This window comes from Lissotriton helveticus (genome assembly GCF_964261635.1).
Source record: "Lissotriton helveticus chromosome 1_1 unlocalized genomic scaffold, aLisHel1.1 SUPER_1_unloc_43, whole genome shotgun sequence".
NCBI classification, from domain to species: Eukaryota; Metazoa; Chordata; class Amphibia; order Caudata; family Salamandridae; genus Lissotriton; species Lissotriton helveticus.
This window is the reverse complement of record NW_027611685.1, coordinates 81156-101196: the sequence shown is the minus strand read 5'-3', so window position 1 is coordinate 101196 and position 20041 is coordinate 81156. Positions and strand designations below refer to the sequence as shown.

The 20041-nt window shown below is 45.7% G+C and overlaps 1 protein-coding gene across 1 annotated transcript in view; it reads left to right on the top strand.

Moving 5' to 3' along the window:
* LOC144806077 (uncharacterized) overlaps positions 1-16404 on the top strand; it is a 215100-nt gene extending 198696 nt beyond the window's left edge. The window contains exon 5 of the mRNA XM_078672519.1: positions 11321-16404. Coding sequence (XP_078528645.1) covers positions 11978-14287 — 2310 coding nt within the window. The 5' untranslated portion in view covers positions 11321-11977 and the 3' untranslated portion in view covers positions 14288-16404. The remainder of the gene's footprint in view (positions 1-11320) is intronic.
* Positions 16405-20041: the final 3637 nt, after the last annotated feature.

Sequence of the window (20041 nt, the reverse complement as noted above, 5' to 3'; positions counted from 1 at the left end):
CTGGAAGTTGCCTTGGTGGGGTCAACTGTTGCAGACTGAGAGCCAGTGGCTTGGTCTACATCAGACATGACTGCTAGTGAGGTGTAAGTGGTGCACTTACCTACACTAAGTGTTTTCCTACTGTACCTTGCTAGTGAGTTGTAGTCAAAGTGTGCTAAGCTCTTTACTCTACAACTACTAAGTTCAGTAGAACTTAAATATGCTAAGCTTTTGTTTATATGTACCTAAGTACTTGTATGTGATCTTTCAATTTGATAAAAAGATTGCAATGGTAAAACAACAGCAAGCTCAAATCCGCACCGCTGCACACCAATGTGAGAAGTTGGCTTGATATATGATGTCCTCAGTTCTGAGGGCACCTTGTATCAGTCCAAACAATCTTTATGGTGTCAGGTTGTAAGTCAACCTTATAGACAAGCTATCCTAAGGGTAGCATGGACTAAGCAGCCTTAAAGGCTTTAACTCAAGAGGTCGTGTTAAGCGAGCTGTTTTACCAATCACAATCCTGTAATATCAAATGAAAGGACACCACACAAGTATATATTATAAAAATATATGTATTTATTACTCAAAGTAATCCTCAATACTCTTTATGAGTAGAGAGGCACAAGCGTTTAAACAAAAGCACACTATAACATATAGAAGTTGCACAATTTTGGATGAGCCCTAGGGGCCACCCAAACCATATACTAAAAAAGTGGTATAAGAGATACCAATCGAACAATGGTCAGGCCTAGGGCCTGGGGAATCGCTGGGAGCAGTCAGGACTAGCAATGCTGAAGTCGGGAAAAGCCCGTGGGATTCGGGTGCAGCACGTAAAGTGCGGCTTGCACCAATGCAATGTCAATGGTGCGTAAAAGTTACACAAAGTGAGTTTAAAGATACTTCCGCTGAACCTAGAAGGACCAAACTTTAGACACAGATCCTAGAGGTGTGTACCAGTGTGGGAACACCGGCGTTGCAATGTTACCTCACCCACAGGAAGTGGGTGCACAGGGTCGAAGTGGCGTCGGGCTTTGTCACACAGGCTCTTGGTGCTTGAAGCTGGAGATGCTGCAGGCGATGTGAAGGGGAAGTGTCCGGTGTGATACAAGGGTGGATCAGAGTAGAAAAGTACCTGAAAGCAGAGGGGACAGAGTCTGGGTCACTCAGCAGTGACCAGGGTGGAACCAGGAAGGAACCAGGCAATGTCGGGCGCAATCAGGTGGTTGTCGAGGAGCTTCTCTCCGCTGCCACGTGGGCTCTGGGGCATCTACGACGTCCAGGAGCAGGTCACGATCTGTCCCACGTAGGCTCTCGCTGTCGGCGCAGTCGGCTTCAAGATTGGAGCAAACAACACTTGGCAAAAGCAATCCACGCAGGACTGGGAGATTGCTTCTCACTCGGACCAGGAGGGTCAGAGCAGGGGCTCTTTTTCAGGGGAGCTGGTGCAAGTCTGGAGAAACCAGAATCGCAAGTCGGTTTTAGGTTTTCGTTGGCACAGGGGCCACTAGCCAGATGGCAAGTGACCAGCCCAACGCGTTGAGCCAAAATAAGCAGAAGGGCCCCACGCAGCACTCGTCGAGTGTGGAGGGGTGAGCTTCGATGCAAGAGTGGCTCAGGGTAGGGGCTTCTCAAACCCCGGTGTACAGCTTCGAGGGTCACTCGTGGGCTGCATGGTCAGCGTCTCGTGGTCTTTTCAAGATGGCGGCTCCCACGCTTCTGGTCGCCTCCACGGGTCTCAGCTCTGCAGGGACTGTGGATCAGCCTGTAGGAAGGCAGGCAAGCTTAATCTCGTTGATCTCTGTCGCTCGAGTACCGGCGGGAACTGCAACAAAGCAGACATCGAGGTGCTGGGTGGTACCTGTTTGCACAGGGTGGTCACTCCTTGACCACAAGGGAGATTCTTCAGTCTTCTACGTCGAGTAGGATGTCGAAGGGTCCAGAGTTTTGTTTCTTATGTTTCATCAGGATAATCTGAAGTGCATTGGCACTGCTCCCATTCTTATACCAATCTAGGGGGCTGGATTACCTGCTAGGTCCCCTCCTATGGGTGGGACCCAGGAAGGGGGTGGTTACACCCCTTTCCTTTGATCCTGGCCGCGCTGGGACTGGGGCTGGTGTGCCCCAGAACCGGTTTGACCGGATTATGCAAGGGGATGCCTGGTGCTCCCCAGGCAGTGTCTGGTTTCTTTCAAACCTCCCTGCTACAATCCACTATCTCCTGTCTGGGGTGGTGTGACACCTCCCAGCGACAGGAAACCCTTTTTCCAGGCCCCTTTGGCTGAATTTCGGTCAGCTTCAGGGGGTCAGACTTGTGTCTGTGGCAGAAGCATCCATTTTGTGGATCTGAGGCTCTTTTAAAAATCAACCGCGTTTAAGCAAAGTAACATGTCTTCTCCCTCTAGAGGGATGGGATGCTATCCCCATTGACAGGGTTGTCGAGGGGATAGTATTCCAATTCGTATGACACCTTACACGACATGTTTTGATAAAGCCAAACCGAAGATGACATATAACCGCGAGGATTATAATGCATTTAAGAGTATATGGTATGGCATTATCCTGGAACAGCTTAGGGAGTTGTTCCCGACAGCTGCAGACAGGCTCAGCTCATGCTCGAGCTCCATCTCACATTAAACCACGCACTCTGCCCTCAGGATTGATAGGGCCTTCCATAGGAGTGGCTCACAGGCTTATATGTGTCCAGATATAGGTTTAGACATAGGTATACTATATCTAAGCAAGAGGTGATTACACCAACTTGCCCCAGCTGAGTGATCAGCCAGTTGTGTCAATTTAAGAACCAGCCAGGGGTGGCAAAAGCTATGCTGCAGCCCCTGGGAGGCCTTGGGAAAGAGGGTTTGTGGCTGTCCTAAGGATCTAACATCCAGGGGGCTCCTGCTACCACCCCAACCCTCAAGCCAGGAGCCAGGATGGTGCCCAAGGGCCTGCAGCACATCCCCTCCCTCCGGGAAATGAGTGCGAAACCTCCTCTCCAGGGGGCGATAAGCAAGCACCTCTTGTGTCATGGCGATGGGGAGCGCCCGCCCGATTCTTCCCTATCCCCCTCAAGGGATCTGATATGGGCGATGATGTCCTGTTTCGTCTGAGAGGGTGAGCGCTCGGGCTTAGGGGAGACCCGCTGTTGCCGGTGGACTGTGGTCCATGAAGGTCCAGCCGGTATCCTCTCCCGTCTACGGGGTTGAGATGGTCTCGCCGGCGGCGTGGTCGGTAGGCGGAGGAGTTGCGCCGCCTCCGTGTAGGACCGCATGACTCGACGCTTGTGTTCCCACTGGAATATTAGCGCAAACGGGTGCCCACATTGATAGGCGATGCCCATACTGCGCAATTTTTCAATCCCCGGCCGAAATGCTCGTCTCCTCTTCAGGGTGTTGGGCGCCAGATCTTGAAAGATTTAAATCTTGTGGCCCTTGTAGCGCAGGCCTGGCTTGTCCCGCGCCAACTTCCAGATTGCCTCCTTTTCGGTGAAGAAGTGGACCCTGGTCAGAATGTCCGGCAGGAGCCCCGGCCTCCCCGCGGGCCCGGATACACGATGGGCGCGATCCAAAGCCGGCAGAGAGGCGTTCTCATCACCCCAGACCTCGTGGAGGAGCTGCGCCACATACCCCATGATGTCCTCCCCTTCTTCTCCGAGAGGAACCCCCCCGGATGCGGAGGTTCGTTGCGGCGGCTGCGGTTCTCGAGGTCTTCCTGCTTTACTTGGAGCTCAATGTTCTGCTCCTCAAGGGCCGCCAGGCGCTGCCACAGGTGTTCCTGGTCCTCCGTGCGCTGGTCCATCGTTCGCTCCAGCCCGTCCACGCGATCCCCAAGGTCCGTGACCTCCTTCCGCAATTCTTTCACACAGGTATGCACCTCAGTCCGCAGGCAGCCTATTTCTGTTTTCAGTTCCGACATGAAGGTGGACATAAAGGCCTGAGTGGGGACGGCAAGGAGTCTCCCGTGGCCGGAGGCGGGCCCTCGCCGGCGGCAGGAGCTCCCGCCTTCCCCCACATTGCCATGACCCTGTTGTCCTTGGGGGTCGCAGTCGGGTCAGCCTTGTTCCCTTTATTGGAGCGCGTCATTGCCAGCTGCACGTGCTTCCAGTCAAGATCTATGGGTGATCTCTGTAGCTCTCCGGGTATCGGACCAGGGCACCAGGCTTCAGCACGGAGCCCGGCTAGGGCCCCCTCTCACTTTCACACTTCTCCACGCTTCAGTGCCCCAGCAGATCCTCCCCACCACCCGCGGGATGCTAGATCAAGTGCAGAGGTCACCCGAGCCGCCACCAGGAACCCGACGCACCAACACCGTGAGGGCCAGGACGCAGCTCAGAGTACCCGGATAACTCCCACTATCCAGGGTGGGGAAAGCAGGGGGGGCACAACGGGACAGCAGGTTCCTCCCTGGTTCAGTGCACTGCGCGTAAACCCTCACCCCAACACGTAGAAAACCACTCTTCTCCTGCTGCAGTCAAGCCCAGGGACACAGGCGATAATCAGGCGTTTGCACATTCACAAGAGGCCCAACAACCCCTCCAAGAGCGCCTCCTGTCAAAGCACCCAGTCCCCGGAGTTCACACCCCTACTGTCCGGCTGCAGGTCAGGCCGTGACCGATCCAGGCCGTTGTGGCGAGTCCCACCGCTAGCATGCAAGTCTATGTGATAGGGCGGGCGGAGCACCCCAACGAGGTACACAAGTTCCCCACAGCAAGGCCCACTTCACTTCAGGCCATCCGCAGGCCAGCTAGCCCCCAAAAGCACAAAAAGTTCACACCAGGGTCGAGAAGCTGCCTATTCCCTCCCCGACCAATGGGCCAATTGTCACAGAAGCAGGCGTCGCAAGGCAAGCCCCACACCCAAGGACAGCAGGCCGCACCGCCCACTGACACCGCTCACCTTAATGTCCGTATCCGCTCCAGCCCAGCTCCCCGCCTCAGAGTTCCACCAGAGAGCAGGCTCTCACCCTCAGCCAGGATCCGCTGCCTCAAACTCGGTCCCAGTCCCGTCCAGGACCGCCTCGTCCGCAGTGCAGCAGCCCCAGCTCCAGCGTCCCTCGCCGTCGTCTACTACAGGGCCTCTCCACGCTCCGCTCACTGGGAGGCCACCAGGGGCACGTCCAGGCTGCAGCCGCGGGTCCCTCCGCCGCCGAGCCGTCCTCCGGAGCAGCTCACAGGGCAACAAAGCAGCCTGCCACCCAGGAGCCCCCGGATCCAGTGAGGGCTCGACCAGGGACAGGCCAACAGGCACCTGCCACTTGCAAGAGACATGGTAGTCCCGCTGCAAGGCCCCTCCGGCCTCAGGACACCTCTGGTGCCAGCTCCCGGGAGGTGGCTGCCCCCGCCGGGGTCTCACTGCACCTCACCCGCTCCGAGTCTCTGTTACCCCTTGCCGCTGCTGTAGGGAGGGAGACCGCTTAATCTGTGGCGGCATCTCCCATGTAGTCGTGACACCGAGGCCCGGCTCTCCCCAGGGTGGCGGGCCACCGCTGCAAAGCCTCCACAGACCCTATCATCCGCCGTTCTGCTGCAAGAAGAATGTCGCTGTACGCTCTGGGGGGACGCCCGCCTACCGGCTCCTGCGCATAGGCCTCTCCGTGCCCCCTCACGCAAAATGGCGCGCTGTCTCCTCTGGTCCGCCAGCAGTTCACACCGGCCCCGTTCACCATCAGCTCCCGGGGGCCAGTAAACATCCACAGCCCCTCGGTCCACAGGATCGCACACCCCAGCCCGGGTGCTATCACTCGCCCTGCTCCAGTGCCAGGCTTAGCGTCTGGTCATCGGCCGCCGGAGTCACTCAGGCAGGGGCACACAAAATGGCGGGTCTCCGCTTCTTGGCCGCTGCACCGCTCTCCCTATGTTTCCTCTAAGCAGCTAACCTTCAGGGATCCCGGAACGCGCCCCCAGGGTCCTGGCACTCTGACAACCCTGTTGCGGGTCAGGGATCGCAGTTGTTCACCCCGGCTCCGCTTAAATCGTCTATGATAGCAGGCAGCAGCGGGAGCCCTCTCAGAGCACGTCCGCTCACATCACTCGCCAAGCCAAGCCACGCCCCCGCTCTGAGCTCTTTAATAAATCACAAGAGTTTGCAGATATCTGGGGAGATAAGGAGCCCAATAATCCGGATTTTACATATTTTTTAAACCCCTTCCAGAAGTATACAAGAGTAGATTATTTTTTAATATCTTTATCAGAACAAAAAAAGGTGAGCATCAGAAAACTGCAGAACGTAATATCTGATCACAGTCCACTGATACTGTACTATGATCTGGATTTATTTTTTAGGAACCAGTCAAGATGGACTTTCGAGAGAAGGTTATTAGCAGACATTAGGTATGTGGAATATCTAAAGAAATGGACGGGGGAGTATTTTGATGCAAACAGCTTTAGTGCTCCGAGGAATAATGTCTGGGATGCTTTCAAACCCGCTTTGAGAGGGGAAATAATTAGTTTCTCTGCAAGGCTGAGGAAAGTGGATCGGGCTGATAGTGAGAGACTAACTGGGCAGTTAGTAGAAGCAGAAGAACAGCACGTTAGGGATATTGGTGAAGGAAAGGAAGGCGTGGAGAGCCAACAGAGGATGGTGGCTATTAAAGCAGAGCTTCAGAAATTGGTAGCTCAGAAAGTAACCAGTGAGTGACAGGTTTCAAGGGGGAAGTACTATGAAACAGGGGAGCAGGTGGGTAAAGCATTGGCACTACGGATATGGCAAGGTCATGTTAAGAATGTAATCTCTAGTATACAGGAAGGTGGACGGAATTACACAGAACCTGCATACGTCTTGAAAGTTTAAAAAAACCTTTACCAAACCTTATATAATGAGGAGGCTGACACGTTTGTATCTAGGGGAGAGTTTGGGGAAGGAAATCCCCAGGCTGGATAAGTTGGGTAGAGAAGATCTAGACAAGGAGTGAGATCTGTGAAGCGCTACAGGAGTTAGCCGTGGGTAAGGCTCCCGGCCCGGATGGCATCCCACTGGAGGTTTATAAGAGCATCGAGAAGGAGATTGCCGCATTATTACTGGATTTATTTACCAGGATAATATGTTCCGGAGTAATACCAGACTCCTGGAAGGAAACCAGCATAATAGTGTTCCATAAAAAGGGGAACCAAAAGAGTGCCCTGGGTCATATCGACCGATTTCCCTCATTAATGCGGACACTAAGCTGTATGCAAAGGTTTGGGCAAAAAGGTTGGGGGGGGACATTGGCGGTCTGGTCTCCCCGTGGCAGCATGGGTTTATCCCGGGCCGTGGTACAACTGACCACATTAGGCGTGCTATCACACTATTTGATGCCCATGCTGCCTCAGGGGCGGATGGCCATGATCCTCCTCGACGCGGAAAAGACCTTTGATCGCGTTGCATGGCAATATTTGCTGGGAATACTGGAAGGCAGGGGCTTTGGCCCCAAAATTATGGGTGCTCTTATGGCTATGTATCATGATCCCGTGGCCAGAGTCCAACTTATGGGAGAAAGCTCGGAAAAAATTTATATCAAGAGGGGGACGCGCCAAGAGTGTCCCTGCTCACCGATACTTTTTTCATTATATATCGTTCCTTTGATACGTAGGATCCTTGGCTGTGCAGAGATTAGGCCTGTAGTTTTTAAAGGATTTGAAAATATATTGATGGCATACGCCGACCTCCCCGACGGTACCAACGGTTAGAGCGGTGCCTCCTTCGCCCTGACCTGTTGCCAGGCGGGGTGAGGCTTTTCCTCCATACCTTTGAAATTGTTCCAAGAGGCAAGAGGAATGTTGATTGTGAGAAGCTACACTCACAGCGTATCCTTTTTTGTTTATCTCTTGATCACACCAATGTGTTGAATTTCAGTAGCATTCTATATTCAAGAGGTCCTGACGAAAGCACTAGGTTCATTTCTACCTGTCTGTGCTGAAACATGTTGACCAACTCTTTTGAATGGACGGTTATCTATTGAATCCGCCCCTTTCTGCACGGTTTTTAATGTTTGTTCGGTTCAGACACGAATAAAGTTGCAGTCTGATTCCGCTTCAATTTTAGATTCACATCACACCTTTTTTTGCACTGCATCTTTTTCCCATACACTCTTTACATCATACTTGCTCACATCTGTACCTATTAATACCTTGAAAACATCCTTGGGCTCCTCCATCACTAGGGTGGAGTGTTAGCCCTATAAAGGAGACCCAGATGATGAAGCATGTCGCCGGGACCGGTGAGTGATGGGAATCCGTACAAATTTTGCGTATTTCTTTGATCAGTCTAGGCAGCCGTTAGTTGTTCTTTGTCTGTTTGTATGTTCACCGCAGGATATTTTTTGTATTTTTTGATTGGCATACGCCGATGACCTGGCCATAATTACCCCAGAACCTGATCACGCTTTGCCAATTCTTGTTGGAATAGCGAAAGAGTATGGCAGTCAGTCGGGGTATTTATTGAATGAGAGTAAAACTCAAATAATCTGCACTAACAATATAATCAAAGTAGATACAAGATATGTGGATGCAGCAGTATATTTGGGGGTTAGGGTAAATGCTGCAGTAGACCAAATTATCAAAGATAATTTTAACCCACTTATAAAATCAATAGCGGCAGAGTTGAAAAGAATTGATGTGTTGCATCTGTCCCTGATAGGTAGGGTGTACGTATTGAAAATTACTATGTTCCCCAAGGTTTTGTATCTTTTACGCTCTATACCGATTCTTATAGAGGAGGGGGTGATTAAGTCAATAGAATCAATTTTTATGATGTTTGTTTGGCAGTACGGTAAAGTCAGACGTTCGCTGAAATATATGTCTCTTCCGTGGGAAAGGGGAGGGCTGGCACTTCCAAATTTAAGGTTTTATCATTGGACACGCTTGTTGACCCAGATGGCCATGTTTTTTGAACCAGCTATGAACATGGTTAATACACCTTGGGGTAATCAGGACCTACCCTCTATATATGAATTGTTACTGGGCAGAGAGGCTTTGGGACTGCTATTGCGGAAAACAGAGCGTCGCTATTATAGGAAAACACGGTACAAGGTTCTTGAAAGTGCCTGGGGGGTCTGGAAACTTGTGCAAAAGACACTGGCAATCCCTAAAATTAATCACTACCTGCCAATATGGAACTCCAGTCTGTTTCCACAGCTTAGTATTGATAGTAGTTGGGGGTTTTGGGAGCAGCATGCCGTTAAAAAACTAGGAGATGTTATGGAAGGGGACTCCATGATGGGGTTTGAAGTTATCCAAGAGCAGTATGGCATCCCTCCCAACCAATGGTTTAAATTTGTACAGATCTCTCAAACACTGCTGGCCATAGGACCACACATCTGCTTAGGTGCCAGTAAGACCTTGTTGGATTACTTATTAAAAGGGGGTAAAAAGATTAAAATGGTATATAACTTTTTGTTGATAGGTATTCATGATGACCTGAAAAAAGTTGAGACCTCTTGGGCTGCAAAATTAGAAGACCCAGATGTAGATCTGGGTAAAGCCCTGCTATTAAATCAAAAAGTATTTTGTTCTTCCAACCTGAGGGCACAGTACTCTAAAAAACATTTTAATCTGTATTTTACACCAGCACATGTTTGAGTGGGGTATCAGGGAAAATTATAGATGCCCTTGATGCAGTGAAGGACCTGCGGATATATTATATATGTTTTTTCATTGTGAGAAATTAAACATAATCCGCGGGGAAATTGAGAAATTCTGGGAGGGGCTGCTAGATGTTAAGATTATTCTATCCCCTACCCTGATGCTATTAGGTACTGATTGTAAGCTGGGGCTGAAAAAAGAGGATGAAGCTCTGGTGTTTATTTCTGTTGCCATACTTCGGATTCTCCTATCAGCTGGTGAGAAGGATATCACAGCCCCCTCCTTTCAGATGTGGTTAGTCAGACTTCTGGGGATGCATAATATTGAATCCTGCCTATACAAGCACAAGGGCAGGAAAGTCCGGGAAATGGGTTTGAATATTTGGGCTCCGCTCAAAAGGTGGTGGGACTCTAGATTATAAAAATTAATTGTTGAAATATTAAAACTCGGATTTTCATAGGTGCAAATTATGAATTATGCTTCTTTTATCCGCTGATATGAAATGCGAAACATTCCTGTTTGTTCGTATATTTTGGGCCTCTAAGGACTGGTTTCTTGCTTTGAATCTATTTATACTGTATGCAGTTTTATCACTTTTCTCGATAATAATGCAATACATAATATATTTATGTGGTTTTATCACTTTTTTTCGATAATGATACAATATATAATGTATTTATGTATGTTTGTACCAGGAATTCTCAATAAAAAAGAAAAAAAAAGAAAAGAAAAAAAGGAAAAGAACGAGAAGAAGTGTGTGACTGGAGTTACTTTTGTTGTATACCTCGTGAAAAAGTTACTGGAAATTTTGCAGCACAGCCTGATCCATCTCTTTTTCTAAACTCTATTGTTGTTTAAATGAAATCCTGACCATATGCGTCTATCTTAAGCTATACCTCGACCACTTGGGTGCTCCGAGAGCGCCCCTACTTTGCTAAGTTAGTCTGTAAAAACTGGTAAATCACCTCCTTTTCAGACATTAATAAGATGTCACCTGATCAACAGAACTTTTAGTTAAATATCTGTGTATGATGAACTATTCCTTGCTAAGTTTCAAAGGCGGTAAAGAAGAAGGGGGAGATTTATTAATATTTTGCGCCGTGTTTGTGTCACAAAAGTGGCACAAAACAGCACAAAATCTTTTTTTCCTAATAGCGTAAAAGTAATGTGAAGCAGCACATATCACTGCTTTGCATTACTTCACACCATGAGGGCTTGTCAAGGTGGGTGCATGGGCGTTCCCATGCAACCACTCAAGGTTTCTCACGCTAAACCCAATTTACCAAATACAGTAGATTGGGTTTAGCGCGAGAAAACTGCACCCTTTTAAACTAGGCGCAAGTAAGGAGAAATGCTTTCATTTCTCCTTCCTTTTCTGACTTTGCATGCGTGCTGCACTGTGCAACACGCATACAAAGTGGGAAAAGCTTTCCCTCGTGTCTCGGGAAAATTATTTTGTACAGGAAGGGTGTCCTTTCTGTACAAAACCTATGCTGGACTCACACGCACACACCCTAGCGCTCTGGTGCTAAGGTGTGTGCATGGTGCAGGCCCGTTGTAATCAGTGCCAGAGCAAGGGAAAGGGAAGGAGAGAGCCATAAATATGGTGCTCTCCTGCTCCCTCCCTGTCGTACATCGCAGCCTCGAAGGGGCGGCTGTTCTGCATTGCGTGGAGATTTGGTAAATCTCCCCCAAAATGTCTTTTATAACCAGTTAAACATTGTGAATTCTCATTCCATTATGTTTCAATTTAGTAATTTTCAATATCTTTACATCCAACAGAAACCCATCCTTGAATGTATGAAATGACCATCAATAATGAAGCTAATGCTGTACATCTTCAATAATAGCAGAATTAATTAGATACAGTATTCAGGAAAACATCAGCGCAGTCGGCGGCAGAGGAACCTGCACACAAACCGACAGATCCCGGATGAAGCATCAAGGGCAGTTCAGTGATTATAAGAGGTTGAGCTGTGCACCTCCACGCCACAAGACGAAGAAATGACCTTAGGAAAATTAAGGCAACAACAATAACAAACCACCTCCTGTATAAACAAGTGTCCAATACCAACTTTGGTCATGGGATCTGTATGGTGTGATTACTGCAGTGCTCTGTTTTCTAATATGATGTCAAGCCATCATTCCGTGCTCTAGGTGAATTGTAAACTCTTTCTGGACAAACAAGAGTAACCAGAGAAGAGCACAACAGAGCGGAGCTAGACAACTGATGGGTAAAGGAAACATAAGTTCTTGTATCTACAATTCAATAGACTGTCCTAATTTGCGCCGGCCAGAAGGAAGATACAGCTTTACTCACAAGCGTCCATAGCCATAATCCAATCTAAAGGTACAATCACCTACAAAGACACCTTCTGCGTATTAGGAGTGTGGCAAATATTTGGTGGCTATTGCATTTACTGTTAAAACAGAAATTAAATGTGCAAAATACTACAAGCATATAAAGTGTGTGCGAAAAACACAAGTGCTTTGTCAGCCATGTTGGCCCATCAGGAAATACAGTCATGGGCTGTAGACAAACATATACCCGACCCACAGATAGTAACCAAGAAAGAAGAATCATACACGTGCGGCAAGAGCTTTCATTTGTCATCACTACTCAAGCTTCATCAGCACACGTACACAGGACAAAAACCATTCAAGTGCAGTGAATGTGTCAATAACTTTAATAGGTTATCAGAACTACAAAGACACCAGCGAACACACATAGGAGAAAAGCCATTCAAGTGCAGTGAATGTGTCAAGAGCTTTAGTAGGTTATCAGAACTACAAAGACACAAGCGAACACACACAGGGGAACAACCATTCAAGCGCAGTGAATGTGCAAAGTGCTTTAGTCAGTTATCAAAACTAAAAAGTCATCAGCGAACACACATGGGGGAAAAACCATTCAAGTGCACTGAATGTGCAAAGAACTTTAGTCAGTTATCACACCTTCAAAGACATAATCAAACACACCCAGGGGAACAACCATTCAAGTGCAGTGAATGTGCAAAGTGCTTTAGTCAGTTATCAAAACTAGAAAAACATCAACGAACACACACAGGGGAAAAACCATTCAAGTGCAGTGAATGTGCAAAGTGCTTTAGTGAGTTATCAAGCCTGCATAGACATCAGCAAACCCACACAGGGGAAAAGCCATTGAGGTGCAGTGAATGTGCAAAGTGCTTTAGTCAGTTATCAGACCTAAATAGTCATCAGCGAATACACACTGGGGAAAAACCCTATCATTGTAGTGAATGTGACAGTAGTTTTCGTAGCTCTTCAGTATTAAGGAATCATCAGCAAACTCACACAGGAGAAAAAGCATTCAAGTGCAATGAATGTGGGAAGAGCTTTAGTCTGTTATCAAACCTCCAAGCACATCAGCGAACACACACAGGGGAAAAACCATTCAAGTGCAGTGAATGTGTGAAGAGCTTTAGTCGATTATCATACCTTCAAAGTCATCAACGAACACACACGGGGGAAAAACCATTCAAGTGCAGTGAATGTGCAAAGTGCTTTAGTGAGTTATCAAGCCTGCATAGACATCAGCAAACCCACACAGGGGAAAAGCCATTGAAGTGCAGTGAATGTGCAAAGTGCTTTAGTCAGTTATCAGACCTAAATAGTCATCAGCGAATACACACTGGGGAAAAACCCTATCATTGTAGTGAATGTGACAGTAGTTTTCGTAGCTCTTCAGTATTAAGGAATCATCAGCAAACTCACACAGGAGAAAAAGCATTCAAGTGCAATGAATGTGGGAAGAGCTTTAGTCGGTTATCAAACCTCCAAGCACATCAGCGAACACACACAGGGGAAAAACCATTAAAGTGCAGTGAATGTGTGAAGAGCTTTAGTCGATTATCACACCTTCAAAGTCATCAACGAACACACACGGGGGAAAAACCATTCAAGTGCAGTGAATGTGCAAAGTGCTTTAGTCAGTTATCATACCTAAATAGTCATCAGCGAATACACACTGGGGAAAAACCCTATCATTGTAGTGAATGTGACAGTTGTTTTCGCAGCTCTTCAGCATTAGGGAGTCATCAGAAAACTCACACAGGAGAAAAAGCATTCAAGTGCAATGAATGTGGGAAGAGTTTTAGTTGGTTATCAAACCTCCAAACACATCAGCGAACACACACAGGGGAAAAGCCCTATCATTGCAGTGAATGTGACAGTAGTTTTTGCTTATCTTCAGTATTAAGGAATCATCAGCGAACACACACAGGAGAAAAACCATTCAAGTGCAGTGAATGTGCAAAGTGCTTCAGTAAGTCATCAAACCTACAAAATCATCAGCGAACACACACAGGAGAAAAGCCATTTAAATGCTGTGAATGTGGGAAGAGCTTTAGTAAATTATCACACCTTCAAAGTCATCAAAGAACACACACGGGGGAAAAACCATTCAAGTGCAGTGAATGTGCAAAGTGCTTTAGTGAGTTATCAAGCCTGCATAGACATCAGCAAACCCACACAGGAGAAAAACCATTCAAGTGCAGTGAATGTGCAAAGTGTTTCAGTCAGTCATCACACCTACAAAATCATCAGCGAACACACACAGGAGAAAAGCCATTAAGTGAATGTGGGAAGAGCTTTAGTAAATTAGAAAATCTACAAACACATCAACGAACACACACAGGGGAAAAACCATACCATTGCAATGAATGTGAAAGCATTTTTAGTTGTTACTCAACATTAAGGGTGCATCAGCGAACACACACAGGGGAATAGCCATTCAAGTGCAGAGAATGTGCAAAGTGCTTTAGTCACTTATCAAACATCCAAACACATCAGCGAATGTGACAGTAGTTTTAACTTCTCTTCAGCATTAAGGTATCATCAACGAACTGACAAATCATTCAAGTGCAATGAATGTGGGAAAAGTTTTAGTCGATTATCAGAGCTACAAAGTCATCAGCGAACACACAGGGGAAAAGCTAGAAGGGCACTGAAAGTGTGAAGGGCTTTTATCAAAATTCGATTCCACACAACCCTCAATGAATACACTACTTCATTTAACTCAATAGAAATAATCCTGGAGATGCAGAGAACCCAAAAAGATCTTAAAAACATCAAAAATAATATCGACCCATCTGAGGACATAAACGAGCTGAACAGTGCAGTTATTATGAGAGGAATAAATTATGGAAAAAGATAAAATTCAAATTATGTGGGACCTTGAAATACCAGATGATAGAAGACCGGACTAGCAGTAAAGAAGAAAAACAGATAACAGTATTTACAGAATTATAAAAGTGTTTGTTTCCAGTGATTGTTCACTTCCGTACACATAGCAAAGTGACGTGATGTACCAGGATACACAGTGGGAGACAAGCACAATGTGGATTAAAAGAAAAGAAACATTGTTGATTTTTATTTGGTGAAGAAGAGATACAAAGGAAAACATTCAATCGCCCCTGACCACACTACCTGTAAAAGCAACACTGAACAATACTGGGACTAACAACGGTACTTTCAGCTAATTTGTCGGATTAAAACCTATAAACCCAACACACCCAGAGTGGACAGGTTCTGGAGATGGTTAACTTCATTGGTAATATGTATGTATTACTGTTAACAAATGCCACTGCAGTATATGTGATGAACTAAAGCGAAGCACCGGTGTTCAAGAAATAACCTATTTTTAGATATAAAAGAGCATATACCTTGTTTTTAAGTAACGTTTGCTGCATCTTTTACAGACTGTTTTCGATTGATGGATAAGCTCGTGCCTCAGACCTTAAAACAAAGTGTGACCTGTGGCTCCTCTCCGACTTGGCTCTCCCTATTCATTTGGTGACTTGCCAAACTCTTATTTTTACCAGAATTGAGCCACTGTAAGCAGCAGACTCTGTTTGAAGAATGTGGTGAAATAGTGAAATCCCACATCAAAAGTATATATGTGCTAGGACAATCAGTTGCACTCCCAGTAACTCGTCTTCCACACTGATTGTCCCTTGTCCTCAAATGTTCTGAAGGATATGTTATATGAATGCCAGAAGTGAAAGTGACATTCATGAAGCTAAAGCTAACAGGAGAGTGTGGGAGATAGAGAGGGGGCGAGGTAAAGAGAGCAAGAGAAACAAAGAAAGGGGGAGAAAAAGAAAGAGAGAAATGGAAGGAGGGGGAATGGCAGGGGATTTGTATTCACCTAAAAATAGAAGATGCAGCCGAATACATGTCAATGTGTGACATCACCAGAAAAAACGGGCTGAATACCAGTGATTTTATATAGTTTATTTTTAGGGCACAAGTAAGGAAAATAGTGAAGGAGCCCATTATCGGATGTATGATGTTACCACGCATCCTTTTACCACGCATCCCTTTACAACGCGGTTTTTACAACGCAAACCTTTACCACGCATTTCTGTTTGGGGTGCTGGATAGTGAAAAGTTTAATTTACCATTCCAACTCCAGTCCCCGTGGACACTAGGGAAGGTGTTGGATAGTAAATTAAACTTATTCCCTATCCTAGAGCGCCCCCCACAGCAATGCGTGGAAATGGTCTGCGTTGTAAAAGCTGCGTTGTAATGGTACTGCGTGGTAAAAGATGCGTGGTAAAGGTTGTATACCCCCATTATCATATGCAAATCACAATGACGTCACAAGAAGTGATGTCAGGCCCTTATAATAATTTTCACTTCAAAGGTCGACGGCCTGATTTAAAAACAAGAAACATAAAATAATGTAAAAAGGTTCTGGTATCAGTTTTTATACAACATGTGTTTTTCCCACTATCAGTTTGTAACTAAATGGCTGAAAGTGTAAATATTTTTTGACAGATATGTGGAACCTGGAAATTATATATTTAAACAGTTTTTAGAGAATAAATAAAATGTGCTTTTAATTTGCGTTTGTTTCCTGTTTCCACTATAAATGTGATACCCCAAAGGGTATCACATTTATAGTGTATTAAGCAATAGAAAGGCTAATTTTGTCTAGATATCTGATCCTCTCGTGGGCCACTCACACAAAAAAAATAAATGGGACTAATGAGCTCTGTTCCGGTTCGGCATGCTCAAACTGGCATGCCGGACCGGAACAGAGCCCATTAGTAGGAGTTTTGCCGGCGTCTGTCCGTGGTAATAAACACAGTGGAGCTGGTAACGTTTTTTACGGATAGAACCTTGGCGAGAGGATGCGCAACATGTACAGCCATTTGATTCTACTCCCATTTGTGCAAAATAATTGACACAAAAAGGCCTGTTATAGGACAATAATTCGCTTCCCTGCACAGACAGTACACTGTTTCAACATTTGGAGGCATTGCTAAAGGCTGCACATTTGAATTGTTGAAATTGAAACTATTTCCCCACTGGCTTGGTAGCTACAGATTAACCCATTTTGGTTTGTTGTTTGAGACTCATTTTATACCAAGTATTGGTCCTGAAGAAGGTGGTGTTGCCACTGAAACACTCGTAGACCAACACATCACCCATGAGAAACGGCCCCTGAGAGGCCATGACATCACAAACAACTGATGTTTAAGAGCTTCCAGTAGTGAACTGTTTTTTCTTTAGGCATTTGTGGGACCCCCCATAGGGTTGAAACTCTTCTTCTTTTAACTATGAATGAGAGTGTATGAGTGTCTGCACCACCACACAAGTATTGTCTTCCTCCTCCCTTCAACGTTAGTATTCTCACACGTATGGTATAGGGACACATATGTCCGGGACTATAATTTTACAAGTTGATCCTATGGCAGTCTCCCCCTTCTGGGCTCATGTGCTTCCATTCCCTTTTAGAGCTATTGCGCATGACTTGTCTCTTCCCTATAAATTTTAGTTCCCATTACATCCGTTCCCCTACTCAGCTTGCCATTGATTATGTCTAATGCTCAAGAGTCTCTCCTCTTATTTTCTCCATTGTGCTACATATAGAATGTCGAGCTTAGTGTGTTTGTGTTAAGAATTAACATGTAATTTTGCTTAAGTATATTATTTACGTTGCAGTTCATGTTACCACCTTTTGATGCCACCCTAAAACCAATATTCACCGCTTGTTAGTATTGTTTCTCATTATCATTCCACAATGGTTCTTTTGCTCTCTCCGTTGCGCAGTCACGATTTTTACCCCACGGGGCCTGTCTCCATACTAAGTCACATTTACATTTGTATGTCCACTTTTCTTCCTAGGGTTTCCACGTGCTATTGGTGGTCCCGATACACATTTCCCTATTGTTGTGTTTATCTTGGTTTTGGCAACAACTAATTCTATGATTTTATAATATTTTACTATATGTTGTGTATCTTCCCCAGCCCTGAAGAAGTCACAGTTTACTTCCCTTATGTGACAAAACACCTGTTTTTCTTTGTTGCATTATTAAATACATTTGCATATTATACTGGTGTCGACCACAGATATTCGTACAATGCGTGCCCAGGACTGTGCTTTCAGTATGTGCATATACTCTGAGCAAACGAGATATGCGGTCGATTTTATTCTTGCTAAGAGCGGTGGTGCTTGCGCATTAATAGGAGAGCAGTGTGTGGTCGGTATCACGAATAAGGAAAGGAATATCATTCTGCATATTTTAGACATTTTGTAAAACGTTCGAGGAATGGAGCGGTAATTTGAGTTGATCTTTATTTGGTGTTTGGGGTTGGATTCTAGAAAAGGTTATATATATCATTGTTCTTTTAATTTGTTGCTGTGTCTTGATTCAGTGTCTTCCCTTATGCTACTCATACTGTGCTACTTATTTCTCTCCCAAAAGGATTTCAGTTCATGATATTAATACAACTATAATGCTTCAAAAGAAGCTTGATACTATTATGCAAATAGATGATGGTGTTTTTGGTTCAACTACTTCTCTTGCAGGTTCTGTTCCTGATGTTACTCGTACTACTGATGTTTAGTGTCATTTTCTTCCATACGCATGCTATGCATATATACATATATTCGTATTTGACATATTATCGCCTGTATTCATCCATTGTCTCTACTTTTAGAATTGTAACAACCTCTACCTGATAGCAAGAATAAAGATGTCTGTGTTAACTAATAAATGCTAAAAGGAGGGTCTGTTAGAGTTGAAATGTATTACTGCCATATTACTCGTATTTCACCTGATATTATGTTAGCATTTAAGTAGCTATTTCATAATATATTCTTGCTGTAGGCGAATGCAATTATTAAGTACAGATGTTACGTTAGGTAGGTTGACATCTGTTCCACCATTTTAGCTTTCGAAGACGCCATTTTGTATTATAATCAAAACTTTTACTTGAAACCTTTACCAGAAATGGTCCTTGGTAGTTTTATTTCTCAAAGGTTAAATCGTGCTTATTAATGCATGCCTTTTCTGTCACATAGAGGCCTTCTCCCACCTGTCTAGTGGGGAGGATGGGCAGTGGATAACTTGTGCCAGGCTGTGGAATTGAAATGTTTGTTCTGTACCCCCATTGTATTATGACAGCTACCAGTGTTTTTACATAATAGGCAGGTCTTTGTGGACTCCGCAACATACATAATGTAACTTTATGACTGTAAGAGTCAGTCCCTCATCAGCCATCATAGGAGGATGGTCAGATTGTATTCCAGTGCAGTGTACTTTATAAATAAACTAGTTTGCTTGTATTCTCTACTATGTCATTAACTCTTCATTCTTTGAAGGTTAGAGGAGGTCGAGCTTGACCCGGGTGGCACTAGTGGGGTAATTTCCTTCACTACATTTGCTCTTTTCTTTTCCTGGTCTCCACCTCTGTTCATGGCGTTCATTCTTCAAAGTGCAGAGCCAGATTTCTGATGCTATCAGGTTCCTGCCTCTATTGACAGTGCTCTAAAGGGAACTACAGAACTTCAGGTACTCACTCTCCAGCCTACCTGCTTGCTGCTCAGAAGTGCCGTACTCTCCCATTACAGGTATCCTATCAATACTGAGAAGTGCAGTTGCTGTCCCTTGTGAATGGAAGAGGTGCAGGTGCTGTCCCTTGTGAAAGAAAGAAGTGCAGGTGTCTCCCTTGTGAATGAAAGAAGTGCATTTGCTGTCCCCTGTGAATAAAAGAAGTGTAGGTGCCGTCCCTTGTGAATGAAAGAAGTGCAGGTGCTGTCCCTTGTGAATGAAAGAAGTGTAGGTGCCGTCCCTTGTGAATGAAAGAAGTGCAGGTGCCGTCCCTTATGAATTTAATGAAGTGCAGGTGCTGTCCCTTATGAATGAAAGAAGTGCAGGTGCTGTCCTTTGTGAATGAAATAAGTGCAGGTGCTGTCCCTTGTGATTGAAAATAGTGCAGGTGCCGTCCCTTGTGAATGAAAGAATAGCTGGTGCTGTGCCTTGTGAATAAATGAAGTGCAGGTGCTGTCCCTTGTGAATGAAAGAGGTGCAGGTGCTGTCCCTTGTGAATGAAAGAAGTGCAGGTGCTATCCCTTGTGAATGAAAGAAGTGCAGGTGCTGTCCCTTGTGAATGAAAGAAGTGCAGATGCTATCCCTTGTGAATGAAAGAAGTGCAGGTTCTGTCTCTTGTGAATGAAAGAAGTGCAGATGC